Here is a 25,962-nt window from a genome sequence, read left to right on the forward strand (position 1 = left end):
CACCACTAAAAATATCAAAAGGAAGATAAATAAACCAACTCTTATAGAAGCTATGTTGAATAGTTAAACATGTTACAAGGAAACAATTGAGTATCTTAACGTCTAAAGCTCAAAAAGCCCGTCAATTCATTTTGGTTTAGGAAGTCCCTTAGGCATTTATGGAATAATACACAAACTTATAAGGTAAAGTATTTATTATTCACATGAGATGAACACAAACTATCAGAAATCTCTGCTATACAAGTTGGGTAGCCACAGTTAAGAATATATTCCCTTCACACACACAATCTTAATTTCTTGGTTACAGCATTTGTTCAATGATGTGTTGGCAATTAATCGCATTCCAAAAAGTGTCTACAGCACAAAGGGAATTTTCATTTAAGGCTCCCCTCCCTTTTCATGTGTGGGATATTTTTGGAAGTATTTTTTTTTTCCATCCACTGAATTAAGAAAATTCCAACATGCCTTGGTGTCAGCAAGTACGCTTTTTAGTCCAGGTACCAGCAAATGATTGATGAGCCTGTCAAGCCTACAGTAGCGGATAGAGAAAGTTGGCAGAAGTTCAGTGTTATTGAAAAAAATCTCAAATACTTATTTCATCTCCTCTATTAACTTTAATCACATTTTCAACATGCAGCCAAGAATGAAGCTTTGACAGTAAGCCATACATTTACACAGGCAGGCATTGTCAATTTTCTGCAGTCGCCACACTGAGATAACACAAGAGAGCTGGGTATTTTCTTTCTTGTGCCTTTCTTTACTAAAGAGCAATAAAAAATATGTGAAAGATTTATCCATACTTCAAATTCGTTTACCATAAATCTCTTGAAATTATTGCATTTACTTTTGCTTGGTTTATGGCAAATAAAAAATCAACTTAGCTCTTCAGTTAGATTTTTTTTTTTTTTTTGAGATGGAGTCTCACTCTGTCACCCAAGCTGGAGTGCAGTGGTGCCATCTCAGCTCACCGCAACCTCCGCCTCCTGAGTTCAGGTGATTCTCGTGCCTCAGACGCCTGAGTAGCTGGGATTACAAGCGTGCACCACCATGCCGGGCTAATTTTTGTATTTTTAGTAGAGACGGGGTTTCACCATGTTGGCCACGCTAGGCTTGAACTCCTGATCTCAAATGATCCGCCTGCCTCGGCCTCCCAAAATGTTGAGATTACAGGTGTGAGCCTGTACCTGCACCCAGCCTCAAATTAGACTGTTAAATGCAGGTTTTTAAAGATCACAGTGATGACAGAACTTGTACATGTTTCATCATAATATACCTGCTTATGAGAACAGACATTAACACTAAAAAGGATTTACATTTAACATGGACCATTTGCTATGTGGGCAAACACTTCTGGTTCATTCAAAGCCAGGAACTTTATATGGTTCCAGAGGGACTCCCTGGCAGATTTTGTTGATTACTCATTAAACAGTCGAAACATGTATAGACATTATTTATCTTATAAAGCTTACCCACAGCAAAACAGACACGAAAATGAGGTAAATACTATGGGCAAGATTATACTTCTTGGAAAAACTAAATGTCAAAATATATTTTTGGTAAGCTTTTCCTTCTAAGCATGCTTTCAAAGCTGAAAATAGTAAGTGCTGGAAGGCCACAAAACTTAACACGTGTCTTCCCATCCATGGAAGCCCATGGCATTATGCTGCACGGTAAAATGTGCAACCCTTCCCAAGAGGCAGCTCAAACACCACCGTGGCCATCTTTGCCGCAGCAGAGACAATGTGTTCACTCTCACCTCTCTGAAATGTGATCTCTGCTCCAAGGACAGCTGGCTTTTTTTTTTTTTTTTTGTCTACATTACTCATGCAGTAACACTTTATACATCCTTCCAACAGCCAAGGAGGCTATGACAGGTAGCTTCTATACCTGCCCATTAAGCCACAATAATAAACTGTTGTTAACCCTGTATAGAAATGAATGAAATTATCTTTCTAAGAAGTCTATACCTACAGTTCTCTGAGCTAATCAATGGAAAAGATGATCAATTCTGACTAACAAAGAGTATATTTATTCCATTTTCCTTCCTACTCCTCTTCATTCAAATAATCATATATAGGCACTTAAAGCTGGAAAGATGTGGCACCCTTCTTTAAACATCCAATCAGAATGCCAGTAGAAACTTCTTTCTTCTGATATAAGAGTGCCACTGAATATATTGCTAAGCTTGAAGCAGAGGCTAAACGGTCTGGCGGGAATATTTTTCAGGAGTGAGGTGAACATCTTCTCATTAGTTTGTGATTGTTGTGGTTCAAGTTCTTAAAAGGTTGAAAATTTCGCGAGGTCCTTCTCCATCTCAGCATATTGTTCTTTAAGCCTCTCCATGGCTTTTCTGTGCTCTTCATCCACTTCAGCCCTTTTATTGGGTTGCTCCTTCATGAAGTTGTCCCACTGGAGCATATGCTGTTTCTCACTAGCTACTAAGTGGTCACTATGAATCTGAGAAAAGAAAATTAGAAAGTCACATGACATTTTCCAGACAATTATTTCATAACGTTATCCTTGATATTTGGTTACCGTAACAATCAGCTGGTAAGTCACAAGGAAAAAGTTGTGTTATAATATCCAAAAAAAGATGACACATTAGAAACATCTAAGGCTTCTCTCATTACAATTAAACATGGATATTCTCATTTCTTAAATTTTAAAAGTGGGCTGGGCACGGTGGCTCATGCCTGTAATCCCAGCATTCTGGGAGGCCGAGGCGGGTGGATCACCTGAAGTAAGGAGTTTGAGACCAGCCTGGCCAACATGGCAAAACTCCGTCTCTACTAAAAATACAAAAATCAGCTGGGCGTGGTGGCACATGGCTGTAGTCTCAGCTACTTGGGAGGCTGAAGTGGAAGAATCACCTGAACCTGGAAGGCAGAGGTTGCAGTGAGATGAGATGGCACCACTGCACTCTAGCCTGGGTGACAGAGTGAGACTCTGTCTCAAAAAAAAAAAAAAATTTTTTTTTAAAGCGTCTAGTATCTTTACATGATAAAATCAAACACAGTCCAAGTATTTTTTCATATTTCTATTTCTCCTCAAATACCATTTCACTGCAGATATTTTAAAACCAATTTAAAAAATATATGCTAAAAGAATCATTGCTATAAGAAATCAAAATGTCTGTCTTACATAAAATATTTTTAAGTGCATTAAAAAGAACCATAAATTATTAGTCACTAGAAGAGAACTCGAGAAATCTCTTCTGGGATGGGCACAGTGGCTCACGCCTGTAATCCCAGCACTTTGGGAAGCTGAGGCGGGCAGATCACCCGAGGTCAGGAGTTCAAGACCAGTTTGGCCAACATGGCAGAACCCCATCTCTACTAAAAATATAAAAATTAGCCGGTGTGGTGGCGTGCACCTGTGATCCCAGGGCCTGTGATCCCAGCTACTCGGGAAACTGAGGCAGGAGAACTGCTTGAATCCAAGAGACAGAGGTTGCAGTGAGATAAGATCACACCATTGCATTCCAGCCTGGGTGACAGTGATACTCCACCTCAAAAAAAAAAAAAAAAAAAAGAAATCTCCTCTGGGTCAGTTCTAGTCCTTAAAGCAAATCAACATCTCAAATATCTGTGTCAAATGTCTCAGTTCTTGAGATGTTCCTTAATACTGCTATATAAGGATGAAAGGTTTCTTTGTTTTCTTTCCAGCACCACAGTAATACAGATAAAATTCTGTATAAATAAAAAAGGTATGAATTTAGTTTTCTCCCTCCTTCCAAAGTATAATTTCAATGATTAACTTTGAATATGTACAACAAAAATCTAAACAGAGTATGAAAAAATAACTTTATATCCCTATTTCAACTCTTCTACATGTATGTCGTTAGCAGTTACGTTTTGATACAGATTAGGTTCTATTAAACAAACAAAAACTGGGATATGCAAACTATAAAAACCTAGAAGGTCGAATTGCTTGAACCTGGGAGGCGGAGGTTGCAGTGAGCCAAGACCGCACCATTGCACTCCAGCCTGGGTAACAAAGCGAGACTCCGTCTCAAAACACACACACCCCTACAAAGCACCCGAAGTCATTGTTAATTCTGGCATGTTAATTCCAGCACTTGAATGAAAAAGGGACACACAGTGTACTCAGATGCTGGTTAACTCAGATGTCAGCCACCAGAAAAACAGCTACTAGGAAAAAGAAACCATCTTCAGGCTGTTCATCATGTTCTTGCTGTTCTATTTTCTCTCATTTGGGTCAGGATGACAAACAGGATGAAGGGCTGAATAAACCAATGTGCTCTAAGTACCCATGAAATACAAACTTCTGCTAGTTGTTTTGCATAGCTACTTCTAAAAGCCTCTCCTTTAAGATGATATTATTCTCATTTTACAGACAAAGAAATTAAGGTTTAAGGACACTTTAATCCTCCATGGTCACTCACCTAATAGCTTGGTTGTAGATTCAAATTTAGGTCTTTCTGACACCCAAACCTACGCCTTTTCTATCACAGAGTGCAAATCAGATCTTTCCAGAGGAAGTTTTACGTAGGTAGCTAAAAATCCCTTCCATAAGACAAACGCTTTTGTGAGAGCCTTTTTGCTAGGCTGATCTGAAGCTCCCCAGCACCAAGACTGTTCAACTTCAGACTCACGTCAACTTCTTTCCAATTGAAAATTCTTGGTCAAACATTCTTCTAAAATGTTTGACTGTTCCTCTACAGTCAAACTTTGCTCTAAAATATGTCCCACAGACACTTGGGATCTGAACAGATACTACAGTGGTAGGGAGAGAGGATTAGGGAGGGGTTTACTCATCCAATAAATTTGTTAAACAGGTTAAACAAAATCCAATGCATTACTTTTTAACTTTTCAGCCTTACAGATTATAACTCTCCAAAAGATGCATGAAGAGTTTATTAAACTCTTCTGATGGAACTTTTGCAAAAACTGTTACAGTCTAAGAGAAAAACCACACTCAGGCTAGAAAAAGAAAAAATGCAGATAAACTTCATCAAAATGACATTTAGCTTTAGTTGTGTTTTAATAAATACAGAGAATATTAAACATGCATACTCAGATGTTATTTAATTTGTTCATTTCTTTGTAAATGAAAAGTCATCATTTGCTCAGCTGACCTTGTGATGTGGACCACAAGGCAACAGCCCGTGTTCCCCTTCCCAACCAGAATGCATTTTATCCAGTACAGCCCAATAAAGAAAAATGTAGCTTTGGCAGGCATACAAACCTCGCTTCAAATTCTGGTCTACCTGTCGCTAGTTGCATGATGCTGAGCAACTTAAAGTTTCTTTAACTTTAAAATGAGGAAAATAAATACTCCACATCCATAAATAATATTTATAAAGACTAGAGGTAAAACATGTCAAGATCCTAGCTCAGTGCCTGAGGAACTTAATAAAAGGTAAATATTATACAAATCACAAGCGAAGCATCTAGAAGGCAGATCACTCCACTTTTATCCCCCTGCCATTTCAGTTTTTGTTCTTTAATTTTAATAACTTAATTTACAGTAGATTATTGTAATAATTCAAACAATATAGACAACTCAAGAGCAAGAGACTTTCCCTTCCATTCCTATATTCAACTTAATCCTTGATGTAACTATTATTAACCATTTGGCTACAAGAACAGTCTTTAAGATACTGCAATATATTCGTGAATAAGATACTGCCAAAGATCAGTATTTCTGTTGTGTAGTTTCAGAATATTATGAATAAAGATAAACATATTCAAGTAGCCTTTTCACATCAGGCATATCGCTTATTGGCCTTGTAGACCGAGTGAAAATAAGCTAAAAGATGACAACTTCCAAATCCAAATAAAAATCTAGTTTTGCTTCCTCATCAAGAAGTTCTTATAGTCACTCCATGCTATCGTTTCCTAGTTTTCCACTTGTAATAGTAACTGCTAGGCATTCTTTTTTTTTTTTTTTTTTTTTTTTTGAGACGGAGTCTCGCTCTGTCGCCCAGGCTGGAGTGCAGTGGCGCGATCTCGGCTCACTGCAAGCTCCGCCTCCTGGGTTCACGCCATTCTCCTGCTTCAGCCTCTCCGAGTAGCTGGGACTACAGGCGCCCGCCACCACACCCGGCTAATTTTTTTTTTTGTATTTTTAGTAGAGACGGGGTTTCACCATGGTCTCGATCTCCTGACCTCGTGATCCGCCCGCCTCGGCCTCCCAAAGTGCTGGGATTACAAGCGTGAGCCACCGCGCCCAGCCACTGCTAGGCATTCTTATATTCTTTTTTTTTTGAGATGGAGTTTCCTTCCTGTTGCCCAGGCTGGAGTACAATGGCACAATCTTAGCTCACTGCAACCTCTGCCTCCCGGGTTCAAGCGATTCTCGTGCCTCAGCCCCCAAGTAGCTGGGATTACAGGCAACCATCACCACACCCGGATAATTTTTGTATTTTTAGTAGAGACAAGGTTTCACCACATTGGCCAGGTTGGTCTTGAACTCCTGACCTCAGGTGATCCGCTCACCTCCACCTTCCAAAGTGCTGGGATTACAGGCGTGAGCCACCGTGCCTGGCCCATTCTTACATTCTTTACAACAATTAGTAAAGAAAAAAGGGGGGGGGGAATCGCCTATACATTCATGTATTGACAATACTGCAGTCTTTACATACAAATAAAACCCAGCTACCTGGAAATAACATTTATCTGAAACTTAGTTGAGAATGTGGTAAGACCTTTAAGTCATCCAAACGAAAAAGATACTACAAAGTCCATTTACAAATATTGCAGGGCTCATGAAAAGCTCTTCTGATTCCGAGCCTATTTGACCTACATTACATACAATTCTAACCAGCTTAGTTAACTGGTTTCTAAGACTACACCCTATGAAAAAATCACAAGTTAGAAAATGAAAAGGCTGATAAATAAGGAAAGAATAACAGGCATCAGCCTTATAGCAAAAGAAGAGGCAGATACAAAAACTTAAAACACACAGTATCTGAGGGCAGTTGGCACAGAAACATAGCACAGTCTCTCTTTCTCATTCCCTAATGACATCACCATATTCACCATAATATAAAATCTGATATTCTCAATAATGCCTGATTCCTACAAAATTATTCTATAACATTTAATAAATTTTTAAAAATGATAAAAGTATAGAATATCTTTTTAAAGATTTCCATCCAAAGTAATTAAGGTTCATGGTGACAGAAGACAAGAAGACCCTTCGAGACATGGAGACCTACAACATCTCCAGTAAGGAGATGCCCCTCAATATTGCTGACCTCATCTGAGAGGCTGTCCTGCTACCTGGCCCCAGCTAGGGGCAGAGCCGCAGCAGGCATGGGGGGATGACATGGACATCTTGTCACTTTTTTCTCTGAACAAATACCACTTTCTGAGGCAAAAGAAGTTAACTGTGAACATATCAGACACCCTTTTCTTTGGGGTAGGTTCTTGCCCTAGGGGTCATTTCTCCTCCCCCAAAACACTAATTCATTTCCCTAAGCTAGCTACCTCCAGATTCCAGAGGCTCTCCCCACCCCAGCTGAGTTTCTCTGGAAATCATTCAAGGGACTATGTCACTCAACTTCATTTGCTGGAACAAATCTGGAGGGAGAGCCCCTAAAACTCCTGAGTGAGGCTGCCCAGGGGATTGTCCCCATGTAGGGGCAGCAGAGGAGAGAAAATGGTAGCCATTTTTACATTGACATTGTTTTGTATGGTATTTATTGATTCAAGAAACATAAAATTCTGAATAAAATGACTTGGAAACTGCCCCTTAAAAATAAAGAAATTAGAAAAACAACAAAAAAAGTGGCTAAAGTTATAAGAGCATTGTGCTTAAGGAAGATAAAAACCTTGGCTTTTACATAGAATTATCATGCAAAGCAGCAATTCCACTTGGGCATATATCAAAAAAAATTAAAGGAAGTACTTGAACAGCTATTTGTACATCCAGGTTTACAGCAATGTTATGCATGATAGCCAAAGATGGGAGAACCTAAACATCCACAGACAGATGAACAGATAAACAGAATGCAGTCTACACATACAATGGAATATTATTCAGCCTTAAAAAAAGAAGAAAATTCTGACACATGCTACAGCATGGACGAATCTCGACGACATTACACTAAAGAAACAGGCCAGTCACAAAAGAGACAAACGTTGTATGAGTCTACTTGCACAATGAACCTAGAGCAGTGAAATTCATAGAGCTAGAAAGTAGAATGGTGGTTTCCAGGGGTGGAGAGAAAGGGGAATGAGGAGTTACTGTTTACCGGGTACAGAGTTTCAGTTTTGCAACATGAACGAGTTCTGTGGGCCGGGTGCGGTGGCGCACGCCTGTAATTCCAGCACTTTGGGAAGCTGAGGTGGATCGCCTGAGGTCAGGAGTTTGAGGCCAGCCTGGCCAACGTGGCAAAACCCCGTCTTTACTGAAAATACAAAAATTAGCTGGGCATGATGGCAGGCGCCTGTTGTCCCAGCTACTCGGTAGGCTGAGGTGGGAGAATCCCTTGAACCTGGGAGGCAGAGGTTGCAGTGAGCCGAGATCGCGCCACTGCACTCCACCCTGGGCGACAAAAGCAAAACTCCATCTCAAAAAAATAGTAATAAATAAATTTAGAAAAAAAAAGTTCTGTGGATGGATGGTGGTGATGGTTGAACAACAATGTGAATATAGATAATGCCACTGAAATGTACATTTTAAAATGGTTATGAAGGTAAATGTTATGTTATATGAATTTTGCCACAATAAAAAAAATTTAAATCAAGTTTCAGTGGGCTCTTCTTAAATGAAATCAATTGCACTCTTCAAGATAAACTTAGAAAATGCCAACTTTAAAAGAAAATGAAAAGAATTTATTAATAACCTATAACTACATACCAAAAGTAATTAACTAAAATGGTGTTATCTCTTTCTACTTAGTAAAATGTATACATTAAGTTACAACAGATTAAGAAATAATAATAAACCGGCACGCATGCAGGCACACACTCACCGCCCTCCACCAATTAAAGATAATTTGAAATAGAAACCAATCCTGAAGATAGGTGTCTAGAACTAGGTCTATAAAAGAAGTCTGGATTACAAAATAAAACCACACTTCTGCAGAGATTCGTCTAAGTCAGTGATTTTCAATGGGGGGCAGGGGAGGGCATTTTATGCCCCTCTCTCCCAGGAGATTGTTGGTTATTATAACACACGTTGTGGGGAGGTGCTACTGGCACCTAGTAGGTAGAGGTCAAGGATGCTGCTAAACATCCTGCAATGCACAGGACAGCACCCACAATAAGGAATTGTCAGGTCCAAAGTGTCAATAGTGCTGAGGTTGAGAAACTCTGGTCTACAGGAAAACTCTGAATAATCCAACTAAGGTCTAAAAGGTCTTTTAGAGCATCTGCCAGTAATATGCATGCCATTAATTTTATATATGCCTTACAGAGACATAGGAAAAACTATTTCCTTTGATAAGGAGTGTCAGTATAACAACTGCCAAAAATGATTTTGTATAGAACAATATGTACCGATGTTACTCTATTTTCAAACTCTATTAAAAACAATGTACAAGCCATGTGAACTTGTTGCTCTCATGTAAGTAATCATAAAGACGGATAACTGGATCTAATAAATATTTGTGGACAAGGTGAATCAAAAGTATTCATATTTACTTATAATTACTTCCAGTCTGGTTGAATAGGGCTTCAAAAGTTGACACCTGTGAATGAACCTAAATTTAAATTATTGACAGATATTATTAACCATCTCATCTCCACTGGTGGCATATTTTTAAGAGCCAGTGAATTTTATAAGCCAATAATGTTTTCATTTCACTATTCTTATTGCTAATACCCAAAATGCAACTTTGTACTAGTGGTAGTTTTTAAGACATGTCAAATAACTAGGGAATGTGCATTTATTGTTCTTCTGAATGTACTTTTAGATATCAATTGTGGGAAATATGATTTGTATGAATGACGTTTATCAGTTTACTTCCTACAGAAATCCACAAATTGTCTTGACATAAAAGAATTAATGAATTCAAGACCAGCCTGACCAACGTGGTGAAACCCCGTCACTACTAAAAATACAAAAATTAGCCGTGTCTGGTGGGCGCCTGTAATCCCAGCTACTTGGGAGGCTGAGGCAGGAGAATCGCTTGAACCTGGGAGGCAGAGATTGCAGTGAGCTGAGATTGTGCCACTGCACTCCAGCCTGGGTGACAGAGTGAGACTCCATCTCAAAAAAAAAAAAAAGAATTAATGAGTAATGGCAGTAGTCTATTTTATCTCATTACTACTCCCACCTTTGTTCTGAGAACCTTTCAAATATACAACCAAGGGCAATAATTAACATTAGGTTGTAAAATGCAGCTACAGGTCAGGTCTTTTGCTTTGTTTACATTGGCTAGATGAGAAATTAAACTTTACCTTTATGACATACATGTATGTGCGCGCACATGTGTATGTGTGGGGTTTGAAACCTCTGCCATGTCATGGTTTCAGAAGAAGCTACATATGGCAGTAAAACAAAAAGTAAAAGAAAAAGAAAAAAGAAATAAAGACAGGACTAAAAGTTTATTGCTCCAATAAGAATGTAAAGAATTTTTACTTTGAGCAGAGAAGTATTATCTGTTTATGACTTTAAGTTGGTTAATTTATTAAATTATCTTCAGAAAAGAAAATCAGGGTAACAAATCTAAGTCTGCTTACAAACTAAGTCTCACAGACTTACCAACTTCTGGTGAAACAATGTTTTAGTATATTTTAAAATACTAATTTTTAATATATATTCTATAAAAATTAGTTTAAAAATATCCCCAGACATGATATTTATAAGAAATGTCCTTCAGGCCAGGCACAGTGGCTCACGCGTGTAATCCCAGCACTTTGGGAGGCCAAGGCGGGTGGATCATCTGAGGTCAGGAGTTCGAGACCAGCCTGGCCAACATGGCAAATCCCTGTCTCTACTAAAAATACAAAAATTAGGTAGGATTACAGGTGTAATCCCAGCTACTTGGGAAGCTGAGGCAGGCGAACAGTTTGAACCTGGGAGGCGAACAGTTTGAACAGTTTGAACCTGGGAGGCGGCGACTGCAGTGAGCCATTGCACCACAGCCCTCCAGCCTGGTGACGGAGTGAGACTCCATCTCAAAAAAAAAAAAAAAAAAGAAAAAGAAAAATAAATGTACTTCATATTAAATATTAAAATATTCTTATTTCTTGGGGCCACTACTTTTTAAACCATGGGACAGACAGCACTTTTTAACTTGCAAAATCATCAATGGGAAGGGGCTTCTCAAGTGCTTCACAGACTCTAACAGACTACGGCAGGGCTCTTACCCACACAGTGACTGCTCGCATCGTAAACAAATGGTGAGCCGGCAGGAAAAAAATGCTGCCCTACATTTTGATAGTGAGATACAGTTTTCAAAGTCATTTCAAATAATTTTTATAATGCAATTTATCCATCGATCTATCAGATAAGTAGAATAGATCATTATTCTGCAGACCAGGAGCTGGAAGCTAAAGGATTTGTCCAAGGGCTTATAGCTAGCTCGTACAGGGAGCCAACACCAGAAATAAAAGAAGCCAGGTATTTCTTACCCAATCTGGTCATCTTCCTACTATACACAGGGCTAACACACCACATGTAGAAATAGTTCAAACTGACAAGAGAAACTGTTCAAATTATAATTTAATTTTAAGTTCCTTCTGCTCAAGGTCAGGCTTGAATGCCATTATCTTCCTAATAAATTACACTTTTGCCAAGATCCCAAAAAGTTCTTAGTAATGATCACAGTTCTTACTTTATCCTCTATTATTACCGTGTTAGTGCTTTGGGACTCCAAGACTTTTAGCTCCTTAAGTGTAGGAACTGCCCTAAAATTAACACAATCGATCATCCACCGTGGCACCTAGCAAAGTAGAGGAATTAAAAATATATCTGCTGTCCAGCCTGGCGTGGTCCACTTACGTCCCCAGCCCTGCCTGCCTTTCCAGCACTCTCTTCACGCTGTGCAAGCATCCCATCCTGACACAAACTTCCCTGACCACAGCTCTGCCTTGCCACTTCATCCAGGAGCTCAGCTGTGGCCCTGCTTCCCCACTGGCCTGCGCGGTCCCACTATCCTTGGGCAGCATTCCCGTCTGTCTTAAATGTCAAGTCCTTTCAATTATCAGATTGTTGAATTTCCAAACTTTATATCAACATTTAGATTTGAGCAGAGGGTACAGAAACTGAAATTCTGAGAAGGTTCATTCCATTCTATTTTTATACAGTGACAGATCTGAACTATTATTGTGGATTAACCACAACACATTCCAGATAAATGGAGACAGTAACATTTGTTGATACACACACACACAAGCAAAAAGGCATTATTTTCAGAGTGACTTAGTCTTTTCAATGTTTCTTAATAAGTTTAAGATGTATCTTCGTTAGTTTAGAGCAATGAATAAGTTACAAAAACACTTTATGATAATTGCAAGTGAAAAGCACCAAATTATCACAGGAACTTAAATTCTTGTGCTATTTTTCCACATCTGAATTTAGTTAACATATAATTCAAATAAGCAAAGCACTGCCCACCAAATGATTCAAATACTCCTATGGCTATTCATTAAATAACCTACACAGGCATGAATGCTTCCCTTTCTAGAAGAAATATACAGAATATACTCAATACTTCAGGCTCAAAGGAAAGATTTATATCTCCAATCCGGTGGTTATTTGTTGTTCCATGTAAAAGTCCTATTTTCTCTCTCCTCCAGGAGACAAATACCACTTTCAGGGAAAAGATGGAAATGTTGAAAAGGAAAAAAGAGAGTTCTGCAATTTCAATTATAAAAATATTGATGGTATGACCACGTGACCACATCTCCTCAACACATCTTCAATGAATCAGCCATTTTAAAATACGTAAAACTCACTGCATTCAGAGAATTTTCTGATCAAAAGCAATTGCTAATAATCTGATAATAAAGATGCAAGACTTATATGCCCCATTATCTAAATGATCTTTTACCTTTTTTTGTTCCTGTTCCCTCTGTTGGAGTCTACAGACTGAGTCATTAGCTGCTTGCACTGAAATAAAAAAGATATGGGTTTTCAGTCACCAGACCATGTTCAAGGAAACACATACCTGGGGGAGAAGTGTGTGTGGAGAGTACATGGATTGTTTTAGATCTCAACAAACTATGCAGAAAACTGATGCTATTTTGGTGGCGGTGGGATGGCCAGAAGGGGAAAATAAGTTTTGCCAATATATTCAGGATGTCATAATTAGAACAACCATAATTCTTGAGCTTTGAGCTACAAGCCGAAGGGCATTTAAATGCTAACTCCAATGACAGATTGTCTACAGCTCTCTCACTGCAGTACCTGGTAACTACATTACTTCAACAACTTTCTACTATTCCTGCCTGTGCTCTCTTGACTTCTAATTTATCCCGGCTGCCAGTGCAAGATTCAACTTCCTCTGGACCATCTCCATTAAGTCATTTCTCTTTCTTAAGAACTAACTGCTAGTAATAATTATTGTAATTATTTATTATTTACTAAGTGCCAAGATCTATGTATTATCCCTCTTAATCCCACTTTTCTATCAGGAAATGATCACTATTCCATTTTACAGATGACAAAACTGAGGTACAGAGAGGTGACGCTGTCAATCAAGGAGGTTATAAAACTAATAAGTACAGGAAACAGGATTTGAAATCAGATCTTTCTGGCTGTAAAGACTTGGCTCTTACTATCAACACTCTACTGCCTCTTTAATTATATCATCAATGAAACCAGTTGTAATTCTTCAGTTATTTAAACCTTTTCATCTGCCAGATGCATTTTTTTCTGTTCATAAATGTTCTCACTTACTTCATCCAAATAAAGACATGTAGTGTGCAGGCTAAGAGTGAGCCTTAGTCAGTCAAATTTGGCACTCAGCTGTGTGAATGATCTTGGGCATGTTTGCTCGCTCAATTATTCATTTGTCAAATGTTTACTGAGCATTTGCTTTGTGCCAGGCACTGTTCTTGTTGGTCCTCCTATCTCTCAGCACCTTAGCTCCTCATCTGTAAAATGAACATAACAACTAATAACAGGGCTTCAGAAGTGACATAAAATTTAAATGAGAACACAGTACATACTATGCTTAAAAGTAAATCATTTCAATATTAATAATGATAACCACTTAGAGTAGTTCTTCATAAAACATAAGCAGTCAGGCAGGGCACGGTGGCTCATGCCTGTAATCCCAGCACTTTGGGAAGCCATGGCAGGCAGATCACCTGAAGTCAGGAGTTCGAGACTAGCCTGACCAACATGGTGAAACTCTGTTTCTACTAAAAATACAAAAATTAGCTGGGAATAGTGGCACATGCCTGTGGTCCCAGCTACTCGGAAGGCTGAGCCAAGAGGATCGCTCGAACCTGGTGCAGTGAGCCGAGATCGTGCCACTGCCGTTCAGCCTGGACAACGGGGCGAGACTCCCATCTCCAAAAAAAAAAAAAAAAAAAAACATATAATAAGCAATCAAGAACTGTTCATTGTTACCAATATTCTATTTATTGTACTATCCCTAAAGAAAATCCTTTCCTTATTTCTTTCCACTAATTAAACTGTTTTGTTTCAAAAGCCCAGTTCAAGGTTTACTGTCTTCATAAAGCCCTCCTGATTAGTCCCTTCCCTCTGAGGATTTTCCCTATTTGAAATTCCTTAATCAGGTGTGTGTGTGTATCCTACCATTTATTAACATCTTGCCTTTGCTGAAATTGGAGGTCTGTCTAATTGTTTTACAATTATGTCTTCCTACCCCACCCCAATCCGGCCCCAACTAGGTCACAAGTTCCACAATAGGGCAGGGACTGTGATTTCTCTTTCAGAGAAATGTTAGGCCTCTCCCTCTGGGAATATGGTAAAAGAGAAGAATTTTGTTTTCAAAAAGTTGTGTTTTTATCAGTAACCACTAATTTTAGCTATATCAAAGACAATATTTAAGTATTGAAAATTAGGTTCCCAATCATTGTTTTTTTATAAAAGAAAACATTAAAAAAAAAAACAGGAGTTGATTAGCTCTGCCTTCTTTCTGTGGCATGTTAATATTACATCATCTTTCCCAAGCAGTGCTTCTATCATTTCCTGCGTTGTTTTTTCCCCCACTGGCTCTGCAAACATAACTTAAAATCCATTTGGCAGTTGTTAGGAGCTTCATCACTTTCAGAAGATTCTGAGCCTAACCTAAAAAAAGAGTTACAGGCTTCTGCCACTTACTTTGTCATTTGTTATGTCCTTTACAATTTTAATCAGAACACATCTGACAAAGGTGCACTTTTGTTCCTCATCAGGATTGTTATGTTTAGACAGAATATCCACTTTCAGAAATTACAGTCCCTTTGAAGCAATTCACCTTTTAACTCTTTAGGCACACAACGGAAAAGGTTTACTTTCTGAATTTATGAAACTTGCTTTTCTAAAGTCAAAGACAATCACCAGACTGCACCAAACATTCCCTTTTTGAACAATTAGTGACACCAAGAAGGCCCATTTCTCTGAACCTTCCTATCACATCTGCATCACTTACTGGTTGTAACTCAGTACGAAGCCATTTCCCCTGTTGTCTCGGTGTTTTAGGAGACTATATCGACAAAAAAAAGTCCAGAATTTATCAAGTGCTTTTTCTCTTAACCAAAAGATTATTCAAGTAGATTTGTGCCACGTACCATAGTTAACAATGTTCTATTTTCCTCATATAAAAAAGAAACAAATTCATTCTATCATGGTGTTTATAAGTAAACCTCAAATACGCACATAAGAAAATAATTTCACGACTTGCAGTTCCAAAATGCAGATATAGAAGCGGGCTAGCTTCACTCTCCACAACAGAAAACCAAAATCAGGTATACAGCGCCGGCAATACTCCAGAACTCAAACATGAGGATGAGACAGTTCTCAGGGCCACAGAGAAATGAAAACACTCTGAGGAGACAGGAACAGAATTGGACTTCCATCTCTGTAACATTCCTTCCCCAACCTGCCTTGGCACCAAGCACATGGGAAATTTCTCTGACTCATGGTTTCTATGCTAAAAGAGGGATCATGGTGGATGATCAGCTTCCCCATCATCTTGGGCTCCCTGGCAGGAGAACTGTCCCTGCCTTAACCCATGGAACGCACTGGTGATACCCGAGGGCAGACATATCCTCAAGGACAGCCAGAGAAAAAGGAGAGAGGTGCCACTTCCACCCCCAGCCTTTTAGAAACTCTGCTCTGTAACTCAGCCAAAGGAGACACCAAATCAAAGTGGCTACTCAGCAACACCACACTGCAGGAGGTTCGTTCCCCAGGTCCCCTGGGCACAGAGGCTGCCTAGCCAGCCTTCCCACACTAACAAGATATCTCTTTGGGGACCTCCCCCATTCAAGATGAGTGGCATTCTGATTGTTTACTAGAACTAAGGCAGACTTGGGTTTAAGGTGCAGTCTAGTGCTGAAAGGAAGCAGTGACCTAGTGAAAGAAAAAAAGAAATCTGCAGGTAAAATACAAAGAATCTCTAAGCAAATGTATCCAATAAAAACAGAAACAAGACAGAGGAGATAGGAATAAATAACTAATGCTTCAATGCCAAGACGCAGATGTACGTCCACAAGAAACAACAGCAAACCAGGAACGAAGATCTCCCTAAACAGACAAAGAACCAGTCAGTGAATGACCTCAGTGAGATGGCAATATATGAACTCTCTGACCAACAATGCAAAATAGCAGTTCTAAGGAAACTCAGTGATCTCCAGGATAACACAGAAAAAAAATTCAGAAATTTAATAAAGAGATTAAAATAATTTTTTTCTTTTGAGATGGGGTCTCATTCTGTTGCCCAAGCTGCAGTGCAGTAGCACAATCTTGGCATACCACAACCTCTGCCTCCTGGGTTCAAGCGATTCTCCTGCCTCAGCCTCCTGAGTAGATGGGAATACAGGCGTGCGCCACCACGCCCAGCTAATTTTTGTATTCTTAATAGAGACAGAGTTTTACCATGTTGGTCAGGCTGGTCTCGAACTCCTGACCTCGTGATCCACCCGCCTCGGCCTCCCAAAGTGCTGGGATTACAGGGGTGAGCCACTGCACCTGGCCAGATTAAAATAATTTTAAAAAATCAAACAGAAATCTTGGAACGGGGAAACACATTTGCTGAACTGAAAAATTCATTAGAGACTCTCAACAGTAGAATGAATCAAGCAGAGGAGAGTCAGTGAGCTCAAGAAAGGCCAGGCACAGTGGCTCACTCCTGTAATCCCAACACTTTGGGATGTCAAGGCGGGTGGATCACTTGAGGTCAGGAGTTCGAGACCAGCCTGACCAACATGGTGAAACCCCCTTTCTACTAAAAATAGAAAAATTAGCTGGGTATTGTGGCAGGCGCCTGTAATCCCAGCTACTCAGGAGGCTGAGGCAGGAGAATTGCTTGAACCCAGAAGACAGGGGTTGCAGTGAGCCAATATCATGCCACTGCACTCCAGCCTGAGCGACACAGCAACAGTCAAAAAAAAAAAAAAAAATCACACGATCATCTCAATAGACTCAGAAAAGGCAACTGACAAAACCCAGCATCACTTTATGATTAAAATCCTCCGTAAAACCGGTATAGAAGGGACATACCCTAAGGTAATAAAAGCCATCTATGACAAACCCACAGCCAACATTATACTGAATGGGAAAACTTGAAAATACTCTCCCTGAGAACCGGAACAAGACAAGAATGCCTACTTTCACCATTTCTATTCAACATAGCACTGGAAGTTCTAGCCAGAGCAGTCAGACAAGAGAAAGAAATAAAGGGCATCCAAATCCGTAAAGAGGAAGTAAAATTGTCACTAGTCGCTGATGATATTAATGTATACCTAAAAAACCCTTAAGACTCATCCAAAAAGCTCCTATAACTGATAAATGAATTCAGAAAGTTTCAAGATACAAAATCAATATACACAAATCAGGAACACTGCTATACACCAATAGCAACCAAGCTGAGAATCAAATTAAAGAGCTCAACCCCTTTTAGAATAGCTGCAAAAAAAGCAAAATACTTAGGAATATACCTAACCAAGGAGGTGAAAGACCTCTACAAGGAAAACTGCAAAACACTGCTGAAAGAAATCACAGATGACACATATGGAAACACATCCCATGCTCATGGATGGGTAGAATAAATATTGTGAAATGTCCATAATGACAAAAGCAATCTACAAATTCAATGCAATTCCCATCAAAATACCATTATCAATATTCACAGCACTAGAAAAAAAAAATCCTAAAATTCAGATGGTATCCAAAAAGAGCCCACATAGCCAAAGCAAAATTAAGCAAAAATAACTAACCTGAGGTCATCACACTACCTGACTTCAAACTACACTACAAGGCTATAGTCACCAAAACAGCATGGAACTGGCATAAAAATAGGCACATAGATCAATGGAACAGAATAGAGAACACAAAAAGAAAGCCAAATACTTACAGCCAACTGATATTTGACAAAGCCAACAAAAACATAAACTAGAGAAAGGACACCCTATTCAACAAATGTTGCTGGAATAGGTGGCATGCCACATGTAGAAGAATGAGACTGGATCCTCATCTCTCACCTTATGCAAAAATCAACTCAAGATGCATCAAAGACTTAAATCTAAGACCTAAAACCATAAAAATTCTAGAAGATGACAGTGGAAAAACCCTTCTAGACACTGGCTTGAGCAGAGACTTCATGACCAAGAACCCAAAAGCAAATGCAACAAAAACAAAGACAAACAGATAAGATTCAATTAAACTAAAAAGCTTCTGCACAGCAAAATAAATAATTAGCAAACAGACAACCCACACGGTGGGAGAAAATCTTTGCAAACTATGTATCCCACAAAAGGCTAATATGCAGAATCTACAAAGAATTCAAACAAATCAGCAAGAGAAAAACAATGCCATCAAAAATGGGCTAAGGACGTGAATAGACAATTCTCAAAAGAAGATATACAAATGGCCAACATACGAAAAATGCTCAATATCAATAATTTTAGGGATATGCAAAGCAAAACCCGAATTTGATACCACCTTAATCCTGCAAGAATGGCCATAACTTAAAAAATTTTAAAAAATTGATGGAATGTATCTCAAAATAATAATAGCTATTTATGACAAACCCACAGCCAATATCATACTGAATGGGCAAAAACTGGAAGCATTCCCTTTGAAAACCGGCACAAGACAAGGATGCCCTCTCTCACCACTCCTATTCAACATAGTGTTGAAAGTTCTGGTTAGGGCAATCAGGCATGAGAAAGAAATAAAGGTATTCAATTAGGAAAAGAGGAAGTCAAATTGTCCCTGTTTGCAGATAACATGATTGTATATTTAGAAAACCCCATCGTCTCAGCCCAAAATCTCCTTAAGCTGATAAGCAACTTCAGCAAAGTCTCAGGATACAAAATCAATGTGCAAAAGTCACAAGCATTCCTATACACCATTAACAGACAAACAGCCAAATCATGAGTGAACTCCCATTCACAACTGCTACAAAGAAAATAAAATACCTAGGAATCCAACTTACAAGGGATGTGAAGGATCTCTTCAAGGAGAACTACAAACCACTACTCAACAAAATAAAAGAGGACACAAACAAATGGAAGAATATTCCATGCTCATGGATAGGAAGAATCAATATCGTGAAAATGGCCATACTGCCCGAGGTAATTTATAGATTCAATGCCATCACCATCAAGCTACCAATGACTTTCTTCACAGAACTGGAAGAAACTACTTTAAACTTCATATGTTTAAAGAGCTCGCATTGCCAAGACAATCCTAAGCAAAAAGAACAAAGCTGGAGGTATCAAGCTACCTGACTTCAAACTATACTACAAGGCTACAGTAACCAAAACAGCATGGTACTGGTACCAAAACAGATATACAGACCAATGGAACAAGACAGATGCCTCAGAAATAATGCCACACATCTACAACCATCTGATCTTTGACAAACCTGACAAAAACAAGCAATATGGAAAGGACTCCCTATTTAATAAATGGTGCTGGGAAAACTGGCTAGCCATATGTAGAAAGCTACTGGATCCCTTCCTTACACCTTATACAAAAATTAATTCAAGATGGATTAAAGACTTAAATATTAGACCTAAAACCATAAAAACCCTAGAAGAAAACCTAGGCAATGCCATTCAGGACATAGGCATGGGCAAGGACTTCATGGCTAAAACATCAAAAGCAATGGCAACAAAAGCCAAAATAGACAAATGGGATCTAATTAAACTAAAGAGCTTCTGCACAGGAAAAGAAACTACCATCACAGTGAACAGGCAACCTACAGAATGGGAGAAAATTTTTGCAATCTACTCATCTGACAAAAGGCTAATATCCAGAATCTACAAAGAACTCAAACAAATTTACAAGAGAAAAACAAATAACACCGTCAAAAAGTGGGCAAAGGATATGAACAGACACTTCTCAAAAGAAGACATCTGTGCAGCCAACAGACACATGAAAAAATGCTCATCGTCACTGGTCATCAAAGAAATGCAAATCAAAACCACAATGAGATACCATTTCACACCAGTCAGAATGGCAATCATTAAAAAGTCAGGAAATAATAGATGCTGGAAAGGATGTGGAGAAACAGGAATGCTTTTACACTGTTGGTGGGAGTGTAAATTGGTTCAACCATTGTGGAAGACAGTGTGGCGATTCCTCAAGGATCTAGAACTAGAATTATCATTTGACCCAGCAATCCCATTACTAGGTATATACCCAAAGGATTATAAATCATGCTACTATAAAGACACATGCACACGTATGTTTATTGCAGCACTATTCACAATAGCAAAGACTTGGAATGAACCCAAATGTCCATCAATGATAGACCGGATTAAGAAAATGTGGCACATATACACTATGGAATACTATGCAGCCATAAAAAAGGATGAGTTTATGTCTTTGCAGGGACATGGATGAAGCTGGAAACCATCATTCTCAGCAAACTATCACAACGACGGAAAACCAAACACTGCATGTGCTCACTCATAGGTGGAAAGTGACAATGAGATCACTTGGACACAGGGCAGGGAACATCACACGCTGGGGCCTGTTGGCGGGTGGAGGGCTGGGGGAGGGATAGCATTAGGAGAAATACCTAATGTAAATGAGTTGATGGGTACAGCAACCAACATGGCACATGTATACCTATGTATCAAACCTGCACGTTGTGCACATGTACCCTAGAACTTAAAGTATAATAATGATCATAAAAAAAGAATTGATCTTGGCGTGGATGTGGTGAAAGGGGAACACTTTTACACTGCTGGTGGGAATGTAAACTAGTACAACCACTATGGAAGACAGTCTGGAGATTCCTTAAAGAACTAACAGTAGATCTACTATTTGATCCAGCAATCCCACTACTGGGTATCTACCCAGAGGAAAAGAAGTCATTATATGAAAAAGACACTTGCACACGCATGTTTAGAGCAGCACAATTCGCAATTGCAAAAATATGGAACCAGCCCAAATGCCCATCAATCAACAAGTGGATAAAGAAAATGTGATATATACATATATATACACATATACATATCCATATATATACACATATACACATATACATATACACATATATACACACACACACGCACGCACACATATACACACACACCATGGAATACTATTCAGCCATAAAAAGGAATGAATAATAACATTCACGCAACCTGGATGGAATTAGAGACCATTATTCTAAGTAAAGTAACTCAGGAATAGAAAACCAAACGTCATTATGTTCTCACTTATAAGTGGGAGCTAAGCTATGAGGACACAAAGGAATAAGAATAATACAGTGAACCTGGGGACTCAGGGGGAAGGATAGGAGGGAGGTAAGGGATAAAAGACTACACATTGGGTACAGTGTACACTGCTCAAGTGATGGGTGTACCAAAATCTCAGAAATCACCACTTAAGAACTTATCCATATACCCAGACACCACTGTTCCCCAAAAGCCTATTAAAATTTTCAAAAAGGAATAAAAATCCTTCTTTTAAAAAAAAAAAAAGGCATAGAGTGGCTGAATAAATAAGACCCCCATCTCTATGTTGCCTATGAGAAAGGCACTTCACCTATAAAGACATGCAAGTTCTATGTGCTAATGAAAAGAACGTGTATTCTGTAGCAGTTGGGTGAAATGTTCAGTAAATGTTAGTTGGGTCTTACATTTCCACGCAACCAGAAAAAGATATTCCATGCAACTGGAGACCAAAAAGAGCAGGAGTAACTATACTTATATCAAATAAAACAGACTACAAATCAAAGACTGTAAAAAGAGACAAAGAAGGTCACTATATAATCATACAGGGGTCAATTCAGCAAGAGGGTGTAACAATTATAAATATCTATGTACTCAACACTGGAACTCCCAAGTACATACAGCAAACATTAATATATCTAAAGGGAGAGACAGAATGCAATAGCCACAGGAGACTTTAACATCCCATTCTTAGTAATGGACAGATCACCCAGACAGAAAATCAACAGAGAAACACTGGAGAGTTCAACTACAAACTCGACCAGGCCTTAATGACACTTACAGAACCTTCATCCAACTGCAGCAGGTTACACGTTCTTTTCATCAGCACACAGAACATTCTCTGGAACAGATCATATCTTAGGCCACAAAACAAGTCTTAACAAATTCAGAAAAGATAGAGATCATTATCAGGTATATTTTCTGACCATAATGGAATAAAATTAAAAATCAGTAACAAGAGGAAACTTGGAAAATACACACACACAACATGCTCCTGAACAACCAATGGGTCAGGGAAGAAATTAAGAAGGAAATTTTAAAAATTCTTGAAACAAATAAAATGAAAATACAACATACCCAAATCTATGGGATACAGCAAAAAGAGTACTAACAAGGAAATTTATAGCAGCAAAAGCCTGTATCAAAAAAATAGAGACTTCAAATAACCTAACAATGAACCTCAAGGAACCCAAAATTAGTAGAAGGAAATAAATAATAGAGACCAGAGCAGAAATAAATAAAATTGAGGCTAAAAACATCAAAGGGTCATTAAACTATTATCAACAACTATACGCCAACAAATTGGAAAACCTAGAATAAATAGATAAATTCCTAAACACATACCAGCTACCAAGTATAAACCATGAGGAAACAGAAAGCCTCAACAAAGTAATAATGAATAACAAGGCTGAAGCCATGATAAAGTCTACTGAGGAAAAGCCCAGGACTTGATGGCTGCATTGCTGAATTCCAGCAAACATTTAAAGAAGAATTAACACCAATTCTACTCAAGTTCTTCAAAAAACTTGAAGAGAGAATATTCCCAAACTCATTCTACAAGGCCAGCATTATCTCGTTATCAAAATCAGACAAAGACAAAAAAACAGAAAACTACCGGCGATATCACTAATGAATGTAAAGGCAAAAATCCTCAACAAAATAGTAACAAACCAAATTCAACAACACGTTAAAAAGATCATTCACCATGATCAAGTGAGATTTATCCCAGGAATGGCAGGATGGTTCAACATATGCAAATCTATAAATAACCCATATGGTAATTTCAATAGATGCTAAAAAAGCATTTGATAAAATCCAACTTTCCTTTATGATAAAAACTCTCAACAAACTGGGTATAAAAAGAACATAGCTCAAAATAATAAAGGCCATATATGGCAAACCCACAGCTAACATCATACTGAATGAGGAAAAATTGAGAGCCTTTCCTATAAGATCCAGAACAAGACAAGGATGCTCACATTCACCACTTTTATTCAACATAATACTGAAAGTCCTGCCAGGGCAATTAGGCAAGAAATAAGGGCACACGAATTGGAAAGGTATTAAGTCAAATTAGCTTTGTTTGCAGATCACATGATCTTATATTTAGAAAAACCTATTGACTCACCAAAAAGCTCTTGGAACTAATAAATGCATTCAGTAAAGTTGCAGGATACAAAATCAACACACAAAATCCATAGCATTTATATATGCCAACAGCAAGCAATCTGAAAAAGAAACCAAGAAAGTAATCCTATTTACAATAGCTACAAAGAACATAAAATACCTAGGAATCAACTGAGCCAAAGAAGTAAAAGATCTATACAAGGAAAACTATAAAACACTGATGAAAAAAATGAAGAGGGCACACAAAAATGGAAAGATATCCATGCTCTGTAACTGGAAGAATGCCATTAAAGTGACAATAATACCCAAAGCAATTTACAGACTCAATGCAATCCCTATCAAAATACCAACGACATTTTTCATAGAAATAGGAAAAATAAATCCTAAAATTTATACAGAATCATGAAAGACCCTGAATAGTCAAAGCAATTTTGAGTAAAAAGAACAAAGCTGGAGGCATCACACTACCTGATTACAAAGCATATTATTAATATAAAGCTACAGTAACCAAATCAGCATGATACCAGCAAAAAAACACACAGGCCATGCATGGCACAGAATCAATAACCCAGATATAAACTCACACATTTACAGCCAGCTCATTTTCAACAAAGGCACCAAGAACATACAATGGGGAAAGGACAGGCTCTTCAATAACCAGTGCTGGGAAAACTGGATATCAATATGACTGGGAAAACTGGATATCCATACGAAGAAGAATGAAACTAAACCTCTCTCACCATACACAAAAATCAAATAAAAATGGATTAAAGACTTAAATCTAAGACCTGAAACTGTGAAATTACTAGAAGAAAGCCTAGGGGGAAACACTCCAGGACATTGGTCTGGGCAAAGACTTTTTTCTGTAAGACCTCAAAAGTAAGGCAACCAAAGCAAAAACAGACAAATGGGGTTACATCAAGCTAAAACGCTTCCGTGAAGCAAAGAGAATAATCAGCAAGTTGAAGAGACAACCCACAGGAGGAGAAAGTATTAGCAAACTATTCATCTGACAACAGATTAATAACCAGAATATATAAGGAGCTCAAACAACAATATAGCAAAAATCCCAAAGAATCCAATTTTAAAAATAGGCAAAGATCTATTTCAAAAGAGACATTTCTCAAAAGACATAAAATGGCCAACAGGAATATGAAAAAAATGCCCAAGATCACTAATTATCAGAGAAATGCAAATCAGACCACAATGAAATAGCATCTCTAGTTAAAATGGCTTTTATTTATTTATTTAATTTTTTGATGGAATCTCACTCTGTTGCCCAGGCTGGAGTGCAGTGGCACTATCTTGGCTCACTGCAAGCTCTGTCTCCTGGGTTCACGCCATTCTCCTGCCTCAGCCTCCCGAGCAGCTGGAACTACAGGTGCCCGCCATCACGCCCGGCTAAGTTTTTGTATTTTTAGTAGAGACGGGGTTTCACTGTGTTAGTCAGGATGGTCTCGATCTCCTGACCTCATGATCCGCCCGCCTCGGCCTCCCAAAGTGCTGGGATTACAGGCATGGGCCACCGTACCCGGCTAAAATGGCTTTTATTAAAAAGATGAAGAATAATGGATACTGGCGAGGATGTGGAGAAAAGGGAACTCTTGTATACTATTGGTCAGAATATAAATTAGTACAACCACTATGGAGAACAGTTTGGAGGTTCCTCAAAAAACTAAAAATAGAACTACCATATGATCCAGCAATTCCACAATACTGGGTATATATCTCAAAGAAAAGGAGAGAGACATCTGCACTCACATGTTTATTGCAGCACTATTTATTTATTGCAGCACACATTTATTCCAAAATATGGAACCAACCTAAATTCCCATGAGTGGGTAAGGAAATGTGCTATATATACACAATGGAATATTATTCAGCCATAAAAATGAATGAAATCCCATCATCTGCAGCAACACGGACAGAATTACATGTTATTATGTTAAGTGAAATAAGCCAAGCACAGAAAGACAAATATTGCACGCTCTCACTCATATGTGAGAGCTAAAGAAATCGATCTCATGAATACAGAGAGTAGACTGGTAGT

At 38.5% G+C, this 25,962-nt stretch overlaps 1 protein-coding gene across 4 annotated transcripts in view; it reads right to left on the reverse strand.

Annotated features, from left to right (window-relative positions):
- Positions 1–25,962, reverse strand: part of BLOC1S5 (biogenesis of lysosomal organelles complex 1 subunit 5) — a 64,766-nt gene that overhangs the window by 13,360 nt on the left and 25,444 nt on the right. For 3 of the 4 annotated variants that reach the window (XM_058432607.1, XM_032141152.2, XM_058432605.1), the window contains 2 exons: positions 12,971–13,029; positions 183–2,457 (listed from right to left, as the gene is read on the reverse strand). In XM_058432607.1, the coding sequence (XP_058288590.1) occupies positions 2,439–2,457; positions 12,971–13,029 (78 nt within the window). In that variant the 3' untranslated portion in view covers positions 183–2,438. Of the gene's footprint in view, positions 1–182; positions 2,458–12,970; positions 13,030–25,962 lie in introns of those variants that run through there. The other variant, XM_058432606.1, reaches the window with a different exon arrangement.

The sequence above is a fragment of the Hylobates moloch genome, unplaced genomic scaffold (genome assembly GCF_009828535.3).
Source record: "Hylobates moloch isolate HMO894 unplaced genomic scaffold, HMol_V3 SCAFFOLD_20, whole genome shotgun sequence".
Lineage (NCBI taxonomy): Eukaryota > Metazoa > Chordata > Mammalia > Primates > Hylobatidae > Hylobates > Hylobates moloch.